Genomic DNA, 14,120 nt, shown 5'->3' with positions numbered 1-14,120 from the left:
GGGCAAAAGGGTGTAATTCTTTTTATGAATAGGATTAATCATTCTATTGAACCTGTGTATGATATACTATTGTCAATTTTGTAAATCCACCAGAATGGAATAGCATTGCAGCTATTCACGAAACAGATTTCTAGAGAATAACGTCTAAGTATGTGAGAATAAAGAATATAAACCAAAAAGAGATCCAACGGAAGTGAAACAAAGGTACGCCGAGTTCAATGTCATGGCCGTATGCCAGATACGCCAAAGTGTTGTTTACACTGTCAAGGGGAACACAATTATATCTATGCGCCCTGCACTGTACTTTCCGTCAGGGCGAACTTGCCCGAGTGAATTCCCTCCAGAACCTTCTGTCCCTCCTCCGTGAGTTCGGGCTTACCCAGCGGTGTTACTGCGCCAGTGAAGAAGCGGGGGTTCCATTCGATACCCTTTTCGAGGCGCTCCGCAGCCCGCTGCCGCTGCCGTTCCTCAATATCCTGCTTGAGTTTGGTGGCCTGGCTGAACTGTTTATCGACAATGGCGTTCGTGACACCTGACCAGAACTTCAACGATTCGTTGGATAACTGTTCTTCAGATGGAGGCAAGGTCTTCGTGACGGGGTGAAGCGGGGTGATGTCGATGAGCAGACGGGGCTCCTTGGTGCCTGCCGGAGTGAAGTATATCTTTCCATGCCAGGAACCGGTGATACGAGCGACGACGTCATTCTCTGGCACATCTTTCAGTCGATTGATCGTATCCTTGTCCGGGTTGTAACGGAAAATCACGCCCTCGAGCTTATTCTGTGACCGGCCAATCCAGCCCTCTTCCAGGTACTGGAGGATCGCCTTCAAGCCTGTCTTGGGGCAAGTGACGTAGCATGTGTCCGCGACTGTGACTGAAAGCGCTCCGCGCAGTATTCCTCCCAGGTGGGCGTTTGGGTGGGTCAACTGGTATTCCTCATTGTCCCTCTTTTCGATATTCACGAAGATCCCGAGGTTGTGCTGTCCGGGGCTCACACGGATGCTGGTGCCGGTGAATTTGGCGCTGATCTGGTCGAATCCACGCGCCGAGACGCCTCGTTCGGGGCAGTCGATGTAGAATGCTGAAACTGGGGGGGTGGTGGGAGGTCTGTTCTGTGAGGTAGCATACTTTGACTTTCTCGTCGCCGTCGGTCACGGTGGAGGAGCCATTGGAGCTTGGTTTGACGCCGGGGAGGTTTTCTTCCTCGGGGATATTGTCGCTAACATCCCAGCTGCACTAGAGGGTGTTAGTAATGAACCGCCATGGATGAAATGCCGAAGACAACTGGTACTCACTCGGAAGAATTCACCCAGGGTTGAGTTGTATGGTTTGCACGGTTTCCCCTTGACATATTTCTGCAGCAAGATCAGCAAGTAGTCCGATGAATCTGAGCAGCCGAAACATACCAGATCCTTGGTGAACCAGAACCGCAACACCTCCAACATCCGACCTAGCTCATCATCCGATTTGCCAATGCTGTAGCTCCTGGGTCAGCACACAAGCGTCCGCCAAGTATGGGCACATTTGCTGACCTCGCAAATGTCTCGGGTCGATCTAAGTAATGCCAGTATTCTTGTCGCCATGGACAGTCAGCACCAACCCCGCACAGCGTAACACGAACAATGACCTACCCAGGTTTGGTCTAGGCTCCAGCAGTTGCGCCGGCAATGAAAAGCGAACCGAAGCGATATCTGCCACACCGACGAACCTAGTTTCCCGATCATATTAGCATCTGGCGTCTGGCTACCTGTGTTTGCGCAAGGCAGCGGTGCGGGGGGGAGGGATCAAGGAAGGGTTGCATACTTTCGAAGGATGGAGAGGAAGGTCTTCAGCTTGGAGGAATCATCTGGTGCCTTTTCAGGCACTGCGATGGCAGACATGGTGTATGTTCAAGTGACTGAGGATATGTAGAAAATAAGAGAGAGTGAACTGGGGCGTCCGGGGAGAAAGAAACGGTGGCAAATTGGAGAAGAGGAGGGGATTTTAGTGTCTCTCGGGCCTGCCTCTATACCGAAACAAGGATAATAAAGTGTAGTTCAAGATTCCCACGAATGATCCCACGCTAAAGTCACAGATCATGCAAAAAGGAGGTTGGAGAAGAGAAGCAACTCAACAACATTCGAGGCGGTGACGTTGGAACTATTTTTTGCCCGGTGGGGTCAGGAGGTTTCTGGTTTTTACCAGTTTGTTAAGACTCTTTCATCCTTATTATATATATAGGGTATATATAGTGTTATGTTTCTTATGTATTTTTAGAATGGTGGCTGCCTACATGGAAACTATTCGACGCCTTGCAGATGAATTGAATATAGAATAAAAAAGGTCACGGTCACTACGTCACCAGGATCACCAGGATCATAAGATAGTAAGAAAAAAAAAAGGAAAGAAAAGGGGACATGAGATGTTGAGATATTGAGATATTGAGATATTCATGAGATATTCATGAGATATTCATGAGAGAGTCATATAACCTTCCAAGGTGATAGGATCAACGAAAGGTCATCCAATCAGTAAGCCACGAGGGCGGACAGCTCCTGCAGTTGCTGCTTCTGTGCCAAGCGTCGAAGCCATGTCCGTACCGCCGGTCCATAGTCAAATCGCCGTCCGGCTGCATACTCGTCATCCGACCGATGAGACTGCTGCTCTTCTCGAATGCGTGTACGAAGTTCTCGCTGACTCCTACTTATCGTCTGCTGATACTCCTGCAACTTCTCATCGGAACATGTCTGGTAATCATCGAGGGTTTCCGCGGGGATCACGGCCGCGTCGATCTCTTCACGTGTCAGAGATAGGGAAGGTTCAGGACCAAGTACAGTTTCATCCAAAGCGAGTGTGTCTGATGATGGGCACAGGGATGTGGCACGCTGGTTGAGAATTTCCAAGCTCCTCACGTTGACAGCCAAGTCGTTGATGAGATCCGGCAGAGGGTCCCGCACGAGTCCTAAAATTGAGAATTCAATTTCTTCTTCTTCGTATGCAGCCATTCGGTCCAGAAGATTGGGCTTGACCAGTTCCAGCCAGTCGTTTTCAGAACATTCCCCTACTGAAGTTAGCAGGACCATCCCAGTATGTCTAATTGGGTGCATACCAAGTGCTCGTGGCTGTCGCTCCAGGCCATCAAACTTCCACAGCTGACCCATCACAGGCATAAATGCAATGAAATGGAAGGTGGCATCCGATTCATCAGGAGTCTGGCCCTTGGACCCCTTTTTCTTAGTGGTAGCTTCAGTCTTGAGCTGTAGATCTGAATTGAGAATGTCCATTTTTCTAATAGTGAGTCAGTACTTTCGGCACTAAAGAACGAAGTCATCTACAAATGGCATACCGTGCATATGAGTTGTGTATCCTTTTGACAAATTCAAAGTTGTTGATTGCATCTCCACGTAGGGCTGGGGTGAAAGGCATGGTGAATTCCTTGAAGGACCGCAGATTCTCTCCTAGATCAATATCTGGGATGTTGTTGACAATGTTTAGTAGTGCTACGCTGGCACAGGCATTGTTGGCGGTCTATATATCCATGGATATATACATAATTAATAAGGAATGATTCAGCTGAAGAATAGGTAACTGACCTGGTTTGCGAACCACAGCCCATCAGGGCAAGTCGCTTCCTGCTTTCCATCATTATCTTCACGCCAGCGGAAGAGAAAGATCAAGCCGTAGACAGGTTTACTGCTCATGGTCAGCTATTCGACCCATATATATAGGAGCACAGTGAGGGGCTGCAAGCAACATACTTGAGGAATGCCATCATTTCTTCATCGAGAGAAACGACTTCTTGGATCTTCACACCTTTGACCCCAAATTCACGTAGCATAACATTAAACAAGGCCTAATTTGCGTAAGCAAAGAACTGCAAATGCCATTGCCAGGCAAACATACCGGTTCTGATTCGATTTCGCAAAATCCATTCCAGCTGTCTTTTTCTAGACGGGACGCAGGCTGGCAGATATCGTCACTGACATCTTCTGAATCCGTCAGACGGCGCCTTTTGATTCGAGGACCCATGTTGATTTTTCAAAGAAAAAGAGAGTAGAGGGAGCCGTGGAAGTGTAAAGCTTCAAGATGAGATTGAAATAAGAAGCTATGATAAAAGGAGTCCTGAGACGGTAGGTTTGCTCTTTTCACGGGGAAACAGAGATAGAGGTCTCAGAGATTGAGAAAATATGGGATCTTTATAGGAAATAGATAGACAATCGACACAATAAAGAAACTAAAGAAACAGATATAATACACAGGCAAGAGAAGAGGCGGTTAGGTCATATGTCGTTGGACCGAGCTTCTCCCGACGCGCTTCCCGCGTCTCCAACTTTTTTGTTTCTCTTCTTTTTCTTATCTGCTATAGGCTCAGATTGCCAGCTCCATACAGCTCCATACAGCTTCATTGATCTTCATTTATCATTTATCTTCATTGAAAACCATATTACAGCTTTACAAGGGCCACCATTGCCCTCTAACTACACTTCATTTCCTCGCCAGCTCCGGCAACCACAGCATGCCATGAACGGCACTCCCCTCCTCCCATCTGCCTTTCCGCAGACGCCTAAAACAATCCCTGGAACTGGAAGGAAAAAGCTCTTTGAAACTCCTTCGCGATCACAGCAACGAGAGACCCGGCCTGTGCGAACGCCACTCAAATCAGCCTCCAAATCGCCCTCGAAGGCGTCGAGACTACCACCCTCGAACGCGAACACCGATGTACCACTGATCCCCACCAATGTGATCGATGCTCCCTCCCAACGACTCTATGTCGTCGCAGTATATTTTGCCTTGAATGCGTGGCGAATTTATGAGTCGTTGACCGCATCCGATGACCTAGATTCAACCTGGCTCTTGTTGAAATGGGCTACGATAGATGGAATCTTCTTGGTCGGCCTGCAGGCTCTGCGCATACCTTGGCTGGAATGGGCATTCCCGACCACGCTCACTTTATTCCTGCTTCACGCCGTGGGAAATGTCTTTCTCATGTTCCGCATCCCGGTGAGTTTTTTTTTCTAATTCTTTTTTAGACCGCTGATCGGCCCTCGCTAATGGCTGCAGATTCCTTGGGCTACATGGATTACTGGACTAGTAAAGGTGGCATACGATCGCGAATTATCCATTTCCGAGCGCAGGGTCAAGCCCGGCGATATCATTCACAATGCGTCATTGATCTTGGGAAGGCAAATTGTGCACATTCTGCCAGAGGGGTATGTTTATCCCGTTCAAATGTACCTTAAGACGATACTTACTGACTTCATAATAGTTCCGCTGTCCTCAATCCAGATCGAAACTCGCTTTGCCTTGATTCTCTGCAATCTACAATCGACCTGCCCATCCGCGTCAATCAGACGGACCCCGTCCTGATCGAAGTGTTGCGTCTGGATCTTAACACTGGCGAAAATGAAACCATTAGCATTCCCACGAAGCAGTTGAAGACTCTCAAAAAGCAAGCGGAAAAGAAGCATGTTCCGGGTCAACCCCATCGCGACTTGCTCTTCCCTGTACGCAAGACTGGTGTCTATCGCCTTCAACGGGTGGTGGACGAGTCTCAACTTGATGTTCATACGCGAACATTTGATGCGCTGGTGGTCTCTTGCCCGCGAGCCTTGATCAAGAACTCACACATCGACAAGTGCAAAGGAGAATTGTCCGACTTCAAACTGGAGGTGGAAGGCACGCCTCCGTTGAAGATCAAATACAGTCGCCAGGTCAACAATCTCGATCGCGGATTCTCGGTCCTTAACATCCAGCCCGATCATCTGCGCTCTCCGCTGCTCAATGGACGAACTACTGCTGCTCTGTACAGCATCAACCAGCCTGACGTTTCGTGGGCACAGAGTCAAAAGATTGAGGTTCCATTGAATGAGTCATTGAATGACGGCGGAGAATGGTTCTATACCATCGAAGAGGTTCACGATGCTATTGGGAACGTGGCCAACTATTCTACCATATTTGAGGAGGGAGACCGGCCGTCTACAAAGTCGCAATCCCAGTGGTACCAGTTCTCTGTTCATGAACGCCCGCAGTTGTCACTGCAAAACTGCAATGCTCAGAATCCACTGCAAGTGGCCAAGGGAGACAGCACGAGGTTCCCCTTGAGCTTCCATCCTGATGGCAACGCATATGCTAGCGATGGACCCTTTTCGGTCGGTTATTCGTTCACAGGCAACACGCAAGAAGCAGCACGGGAACAGACCGTTGACCTCAAGCATATGAATCAGACTTTGGACATCAAGGAGCCTGGTTTGTATGCCTTGACATCAATCTCTACCAAGTTTTGTCCTGGAGAGATCCTCGAACCTTCGTCTTGCTATTTGCATAACCCGCCTGAGCCAGACTTGACAGTCAAGGCTGAAAAGATATTTGACCGCTGTGCCAACAATGCTATTGGATTACTCGTGGATTTGGATCTCACGGGATCGCCTCCATTCTCCCTCCGATACAGCATTGAGAGTTCCAAGGGCGTTGTTTCTAAAGTACAAGCCATCAATGGAATGCGCACGCAGCTTGATTTCACCCCATCGGAGGCCGGCTCGTACACCTATCGCTTCATAGACATCGAGGATGCCGTCTACTCACCACGGTCTCTCAAGATACCGGTGCTTGAACAAGACGTGAAACCACCGGCTTCGGCTCATTTCCTATCAAGAGAATTGAGAAAGGCCTGTTTCGGTGAAGCGGTTTCTGTGGAGGTGTCTTTCCTTGGAGAGGCCCCTTGGGTCTTACAATATGAGATCGTTCACAATGGAAAGCGATTGAGAAAGACACTAGAATCCGATACCGATGTGGCAACCATCACGACCGACAAGCTAACCAGTGGTGGTGAATACACCGTGTCTCTGACTAGCGTCAAGGATAAGTCCGGTTGCAAACGAACACTCAAGGACAGCCTTAATATTGAAGCCCGGTCACAGCCCCCGCACGTCTCTTTCGGTCAGATTGACAAGAAGAGGAATGTTTTGGCTTTGCAGGGCTCCAAGATTGAGATCCCATTGAGGCTGAGTGGCCAACGCCCTTGGACTGTCACGTACAAGAATGTTGACGTGGACTCGGCGCCCGTTCAGAAAAATATCTTCGACGAAAACAGTGTCTTGACCGTTGACAAGGAGGGACTTTATGAGATCAGTGGAGTATTTGACATCGGTTGTCCTGGAACCGTGGACCAGTCTGCAAATGAGTTTGAGGTCTCGTGGATTCCACGGCCCCAAATCACTGCCCTGGACGGTTCTCCCATTGGAGCCGCTAAGGAGTTTGCAAAGTCTGAAGTCTGTCAAGGGGACGACGATAGCCTTGAGGTTCGACTGTCGGGAAATCCTCCATACAGTGTTCAATACGAGAAGCGACGCAAGGCGGACCGTGGTGGATTCTCTTCGGCCAAACCACGGGCTTTGAAGTCTGCCCTTCATGTTACTTCGATGGAGATGGATACCTCCGAGCCTGGAGAATACAGCTACAAGTTCACTCAAGTTGGTGACAACCTCTACGACCACGATCCTAAGAGCAAAGCTCTGGTTGTGACACAAAAGGTTAACCCGCTACCGTCCGCTAAATTCGATCAACCCGGCCATGTCTTTGGCTTCTGCAAGGAAGACATCAACGGCGAGGAATCCATCCCCATTACTTTGGAGGGTGTCCCACCGTTCTCGCTGGAGATCAGCATCAAACATCACTCGAACGCTAAACCGGAGATTGTCACCATTCCCAAGATTAATTCCAACCGCCACAAACTGCTGATTCCTCGTCGTCATCTTGATTTGGGGCAACACCAAGTCAGCATCCACAAGGTTCGTGATTCTAGAGGATGTCAAAAGACAACTGACCTCGATGCCTCCTCGGTGCGGGTCGCCATCTCCGATGTGCCTACCATCATCCCGCTCGAGTCCAAGGTAGACTACTGTGTGGGCGAACGGCTTTCATTCTCACTATCGGGCCATGCTCCCTTCGACGTGTTCTACACCTTTGACGGCGCCAAACGCAAGGCCACTTCTCAAACCGCTAACTTCCGTCGTATTGCGGAACTTCCCGGCCAGTTCACGATCAACGCCGTCAGTGACGGAGCCAGTGGGAAATGCAAGGCCCACAAAGACATCACCAAGGTCATCCACGCTATGCCGAGCGTGCGGATCAGTAAGGGCAAAGAATCGGTGGTGGACATTCATGAGGGTGGAGAAGCCGAGCTTCACTTTGAGTTCTGGGGTACACCACCATTCGAATTCACGTAAGTCAATAACCTCTACTCAGGTGGTCTACACTACAGTCTGCTAACCCTCCACAGATACATCCGGAGCTCCAATGTCCGCAAGGGAAAGAAGTCGGAGATCCTTGATATCAAGCATGACATCTCCTACGAAAACATCAAGACAATCAAGACCTCTGATGAAGGAACTTACGAGGTTATCGCGATCAAGGACAAGTACTGTTCATTCTCTTCCCAGACTCCGCCGGGCAAGTCAGACAGATGAAGCAGGGAAATCAAATGATGTGATGAATGTGGTGTAATACTTTGTTGTTATGAATCTTGTTATTTACCTTGCCTTTTGGCTCTATTTCCCCCCGATTTGTTGCATTGCAGCGGCGCTAGAACTTGAATTTCAGATATCTACATGCTTTTGGTCAACTAATTCAACTTTCATCTACAAAAACTTTCAAATTCATAAAAGCTCTGTTGGGATTTTCAGTTCGCCTACTCAAGCCTAAATACATCGCTTGCATGTTCCCACATATGCTTCACAGATGACATGGAATAAAGGCCAAGTCGACCTATTAAGCATGCGAGCAGGTGAACTCTAGTGAAGCCCAACATACATATGTAGGAGGTGTCGTAGACAGCACCCCATTCTGTGAATCTGGAAGAGCAGACATGTTACTTCAACGTAAATTCGCTCTAAAATATTTCACTTTTAATCTACAACTCAACCTGTACAGCCACCATACTCTCCGACATAAACCCAGTAACAAAGAGCCAAGCAAGTTTTTTACCATCCTTAGGCTCAATGGGCACCAAGACAGCCGCACTCGCTGTCCGAATCCTGGTCCCATCATCCTCAAACAGCACCTTCTTCTCCCAGACCCCAGTGCTCGAATTGAGAGTCGTATACCACACCTGAACAGCATCCAAAGCATTCGGATCCTTAGCATTAGCCAACAAGTGAATAGCCTGCGAGACACCAGCCACCAGATATCCGCTCGCATCATGCGAGTCGGTGCGGTATGGGTCGTCATAGTAGGACGGGTTATCCGCGAGAGAACTAGCAAAGGCAATCGAGGTATCGATGGAGATAGAGTGATTCGACTCGTGTCGAGTTGCGAGGAAGATCTCACCGCCCATGGCGCTAGAAATGATGACTTCCTTGTCGGTACGGCCGCGACCGAGACCGTTGTTATTCCATAGACCTGTCAGGGCGACGGAGGCCTCGATGGGAGCGTCTTTGCTTAGATCCGCGATCCGCACATGGATGATGTCGGACCACTTGGCTGGGCGCCAGACGTCTTCGATGAGTCGCATGGGACCCTCGCGGTAGAAGTGGTCATTGGTGACGTAGAAGGAGACCGGGCTGATGGCGTAGATGTCGTTGGGAGTTTTGATGAGCGGGTGGCTGATGGAGCGCACATGTCGGATGGATTTGGAGTTTATGGTGTGGTGGAAGAGCTCGATCTGAGACTGGGCTTTGGGGATGTCTTTGGGCTCGCCGGCTTCAAAGTGAGCCGGGTTGGGCATGTGGTTGACGGCGTAGATATAGACTGCGTCTGACTGCTCAGGATCCTCAATGACATCGATTCCATGTGTCACGAAGGGGCCTTGGAAGTCCTCAAATGCTAGACGAGTTGACTTCATAGACTATCTTGGGAGTAAGTTCTTGATATTCGTTTTCGATGTGCAGAACAAACTCACCTTGGGATCCACAACATGGATAGAGCCCTGGGCCTTGAGTGGCAGCAAGCTGCCTAGCGGCGGGAACCAGCTAAACCGCGTGCTCTTGTCATCCTCGCAGGCAGTGAACAGCAGGTTCGCCGGGCGGTAGTGGTGCACATCCTCGCAGTGGATGGTGTCTTCGATGTAGATTGGGCCTTGGCCTTCACTTAGCACTGTCGAATTGGGCGTGAGGAAGAATCCTGTAATATGCACGAAATGGCTGATTGGGCCAGCCAAAAAGGCGACCAGAGCGACGAGGGCGAGGTTGATTATGGTGCCGAATCCCATTCTATTCGGTATCAAGTGGGAAATGAATATAGACAAAGTATGTGAAAAAGTGGAAAGTCAATATTTATGGGCATATCCATTCCTGCCCCTCACTAAATTGGACCTCGGGAAGTATCCTCGGGAATGTCTGAGAGATCAGCAACTTTTGTTGCTATTTCTGACTTTGGACCTTTTAGAAGTTAACGTATGTCAGGGTTGTATAGGTACTTACAAACGTATGTAGGCAATGACTCGCGATCAATAGCCTTATAAGGCTCCCATGGTTGTATTTATGCTTATACGACCTCGGCTTACCTAAATAGGATTAGCGTAAAGCATAAGAACAGGATGAGACTACAATACCGAAGACGACGACGAAGAAGAAGAAGAAGAAGAAGAAGAAGAAGAAGAAGAAGAAGAAGAAGAAGAAGAAGAAGAAGAAGAAGAAGAAGAAGAAGAAGGCTGTCCAAATCATTATAATAAACAACCGCAAACAGCAAAGTGCATTAAACTATCCTAAGGCAAAAAAGATGCAAACTCTTTTTTTTCTTTGTCTGTTTTCGTAGGCCAAAAAAGAAAATCACTCTCATTAAGTCTAGTCATGCTTGGAGTGACTAGACCTCTGCGGCGGAGTCCGAAAAGAAGCGGTAAAAAATAAATAAAAAGAGTGCACTTGTGCAAATTCCCAATCCCATATCGTGTCGTGATGATTTCCCCCAAACATTTTTCAGTTTGCGGAGTGCTTGGCTTCAAGATATTCTTGGTCGCTAGCGTCGAGAACGTCGTATTCCTCGTCAGTTAGGAAGCCAGTGTCAGCGTCAGTGGAGGCATCGTCTAGAGTCAGACTTTCAACGTCCTCTAGAACATCCCCTTCTGAAGAATTCGACAAGGTCGGTGCCTGCGGCGCAGGAGCCTCGGCTTGGTGAGTGCTCGACTCCGGAGATTCCTTCTCCAGCTTGGGGAAGATCATGCCACTACCGGCGATTTCAGACACAGCAGGGTGTGTCTCACTGGTGTCAGCTTCTTCCAGAGAAGCGGCCTTCACCTCGACATCACACCACAGACGATGACCAATGGCCACACCGTTAGGGAGTTTCAGACGCCAGTAGGAGATAGCAGGACCTTCGTGCTGAGGAGTGCGAAGGTTGACAGTAAAGTCAGCACTCTCGCCTGGCTCTACAGGCGCAAACAATTTGTTGCTTTCCATGGCCGAGCGAATTGACTCGACGCTAGATGGGTGGCAGACATCAACGTTAAACATCTTGTCTCCACCCACGAAGCGCACGTCACAGCCAACGGGCCACGCTGCAGGTCCAGGGTTGTACAGAGTCCAGGTCTGGCGGAACGTGGTGTTTGGGGCCATCTTTGTTCCATCGGTGATAGTGTCACGGATAAAGAATGCCTTGTAGTCCGGCATGACGGAGCTATCGGCCTCGGAAACGGTCTTGCTCGTCAATGGCTGAGGCGTCACCTTTTCCACAGGCTTGCTAGCATCTACTTCAACGGGATCCTGCTCCTCAATCTCGGCTTGGTCAATGGGACGAGCGGGTGCCCGAATCTGGTCACCTAGCGCAACTGCTCCACTCGAGCCGTCGTCGCCCATGGTGCTCACAGTCACATTGCGGACCGGGGTGTTGAACTTGACCAGCGGATGAGTGCGGTTATGGTGGTCGGTCGGAAGGGCCTCGCAGCTCGCACAGAAGTCGGTGTCATCACAGACAGCGCACTTGTAGCGAACTCCGTTGATGTAACTCTGGGCAGGCTTGTTCTTGCACAGTGGACCATCGCAGAAGATGCCATAATGGATCTCATGCTCACGAGCAGGTTCACCGATGGTATCGTAAACCTGCACGAATCGATGACCAGGGTGGCTATGGGAGGCAGTCAAGATGCACTCAGGGCAGAAGTCCCAATCGGGGCAGGCCAAGCACTTGTGACGAACACCAACGATGCGCTAGGAAAAATTAGCCAAGTGCCTCCCAAGTGAGTTGAATGAATAAATACCTTGTCACAGCCGTCACAGACAGCAGCGTGTCGGAATTGCCGACCTGGAAGGCAACGAGAGGTGATCAGATTCTTCAAGCAGAAGTCCCGGTCAGATCCAAGGTGGAATGTGTGGCCAGGGTGGTGTCCATGCTTATTTCGGAGGAGACAGCGAAGGCAAAGATCATAGTCCTCGCAGTCGTTGCAGCGGACGAGATTGCTTTCGTCGGCTTCTGTGTATTGTGAGAAAAAGAAGGGGAAAAGGAAAGGAAGAGAGAGAGAGAACTTACCACGGCAGCACCCATTGCACATTGGCTTATCATCGCCTTGAATGGCTGCATCCAAACAAGCCGGTGGGGCCACTGGCTCCGGAGTCGACTCTTGGACCGAATCGGGTGTCGATTCTTGAACCGTCTCAGGAATTGACTCGGTGACCGACTCAGGGATGTGGACCACCGGCTTGGTGATCACCTCGCGCTGAATCTGAGTAGGCAGCATTGGGCTGAATTCCAGGGCTGATTGTTCACGAGGTGCAATGGTCTCGGTAGTACTGTTTGTGACGACACCATCCTTGACGGTCCTCTTGATCAACCAGTGACCTTCGCCGCGGCATGATGTGCCAGCACCGACACACTGTAGGCACAGGTCATAGTCCCCATTCTCACAAACGCTGCAGTGATAATGCGCATTTGCAATAGACCGACCACAGTTATTGCAGTCAATGCAGAACATCCCATTGGACGAGTTGTGGGAAATGACTGGGAACTGATGCTTCTCTTGATCCATCTCAAAAGTGCGGAAGCGAGGTTGACCTAGAGGCAACTCTGTCTCACCGGTGGGAGGAGGGACTTGGACTGACTCGATGAGAGGGGTGGTATTGGGAAGTGCCAAAGGGCTCAGGACCGTTTCGAGATAACTGTGACGAGTGTGGTTGGTTGACTCCATCGGCACAGTGGGTTCTGATGGTACTGGCGTTGATGCGGATGTGTCTTGGGAAGGAAGAGTAGTAACCTTGATACGGAGCTTGGACTTGGCCTTGGCAGCCCGGTGGAGTTGTTTGTAGACTGCAATGTTGTCACAGTCTAAGCGAACGTAAGAACCAGCACTGTCGGAATAGCGTTCAAGGATGACGTTGACATCCGCCGGAACCCCGAGCAGTTTCCTAAGCTAAACCAAAAGCATCAAGTCAGTCTGCGGAGAACAATACGTATTCTTTTGATTTTTTTTAAAGTTTGAACGAGATATTTTGCAAGATAAAAAAAACTTGATCTGATGATCGCTGAAGATAAGGAATGGAGTCGGAGTCGGGTTACAGATCCGGAGCTTGAGTGGAGACTTACCATCTGGGGAAACACCTGGGCCTTCAGCTCCCTGAGAGGCATCTTGAAGCGACGGTTACTGTCATCATAGAGTACCTTGACAGTTACCAGGTTGTCTGGACCCGAATGAGAAGTAGTAGATGGGGTTGTCATCGTAGATGATGTGAAAGTCAAGTGGATACACCTTGATAAGGCAGCAGTACTGTGGGAAAGGACAAAAAGAGCACTTTAGTTACGAGTAAGAAAGAAATGCTGGAAGATAAAATGATGAAATTTTTATGATGAAGAGTGAAAAGGAAAGAAGCAGAGGAGAGTCCGGGAAAATGAGAGGGGAGTTGTACAAGAAGCCGTCGAATTGAAGGGAAAAAGCGGAGAGAAGGTCAGCTGCTGCGAGCTGGGAGGGAAGGCGGTGAGGGATTTCTCTTTCTGGTATGGATTACATAAGAATATGACGTGTTGGAGGTCGGATCGGGGGGGATGCCAAGAACTACCAAGACCTACCGAGACCTACTACCTAGGTAGAAGTTGTCTCTATGAATGTCTATGAGTGTCTACATAATGGACTTACAACATAACGAATTAGTTACAGTGCTTTTTTTATTCTTCGTCAAAAACACCCTAGGTAGAGAGGGAGTACAGAAAGATCATCAAAGAAC

The 14,120-nt window shown here is 49.3% G+C and overlaps 5 protein-coding genes across 5 annotated transcripts; 1 reads left to right on the top strand and 4 right to left on the bottom strand.

Annotated features, from left to right (window-relative positions):
* Nucleotides 1–284: 284 nt before the first annotated feature.
* Nucleotides 285–1,880, bottom strand: N7489_002850 (putative oxysterol binding protein (Orp8); the record flags this gene model as incomplete). The annotated part of the gene is made up of 7 exons (XM_056708605.1): nt 285–1,112; nt 1,135–1,236; nt 1,296–1,355; nt 1,407–1,476; nt 1,533–1,572; nt 1,632–1,708; nt 1,804–1,880. 7 exons carry the CDS (start codon nt 1,878–1,880, stop codon nt 285–287), a joined length of 1,254 nt encoding a protein of 417 aa, XP_056572907.1.
* A 627-nt stretch (nt 1,881–2,507) lies between these two features.
* N7489_002849 (ubiquitin C-terminal hydrolase 37) lies at nt 2,508–4,008 on the bottom strand (the record flags this gene model as incomplete). The annotated part of the gene is made up of 6 exons (XM_056708604.1): nt 2,508–3,040; nt 3,089–3,267; nt 3,326–3,507; nt 3,573–3,672; nt 3,738–3,832; nt 3,883–4,008. The coding sequence occupies 6 exons, from the start codon at nt 4,006–4,008 to the stop codon at nt 2,508–2,510; spliced, it is 1,215 nt and encodes a 404-aa protein (XP_056572906.1).
* Nucleotides 4,009–4,500: 492 nt separating this feature from the next.
* On the top strand, nt 4,501–8,444 carry N7489_002848 (uncharacterized protein; the record flags this gene model as incomplete). Its single annotated transcript, XM_056708603.1, has 4 exons — nt 4,501–4,980; nt 5,041–5,189; nt 5,246–8,200; nt 8,258–8,444. The coding sequence occupies 4 exons, from the start codon at nt 4,501–4,503 to the stop codon at nt 8,442–8,444; spliced, it is 3,771 nt and encodes a 1,256-aa protein (XP_056572905.1).
* Nucleotides 8,445–8,887: 443 nt separating this feature from the next.
* On the bottom strand, nt 8,888–10,183 carry N7489_002847 (serum paraoxonase/arylesterase family protein; the record flags this gene model as incomplete). Its single annotated transcript, XM_056708602.1, has 2 exons — nt 8,888–9,820; nt 9,875–10,183. The coding sequence occupies 2 exons, from the start codon at nt 10,181–10,183 to the stop codon at nt 8,888–8,890; spliced, it is 1,242 nt and encodes a 413-aa protein (XP_056572904.1).
* Nucleotides 10,184–10,889: 706 nt separating this feature from the next.
* N7489_002846 (ZZ type zinc finger domain protein) lies at nt 10,890–13,617 on the bottom strand (the record flags this gene model as incomplete). The annotated part of the gene is made up of 4 exons (XM_056708601.1): nt 10,890–12,116; nt 12,167–12,378; nt 12,436–13,312; nt 13,486–13,617. The coding sequence occupies 4 exons, from the start codon at nt 13,615–13,617 to the stop codon at nt 10,890–10,892; spliced, it is 2,448 nt and encodes an 815-aa protein (XP_056572903.1).
* Nucleotides 13,618–14,120: the final 503 nt, after the last annotated feature.

Source organism: Penicillium chrysogenum, assembly GCF_028827035.1.
Source record: "Penicillium chrysogenum strain IBT 35668 chromosome Unknown utg000001l_segment0_segment0, whole genome shotgun sequence".
NCBI lineage: Eukaryota > Fungi > Ascomycota > Eurotiomycetes > Eurotiales > Aspergillaceae > Penicillium > Penicillium chrysogenum.
This window is presented reverse-complemented; position numbering and strand designations above follow the sequence as displayed.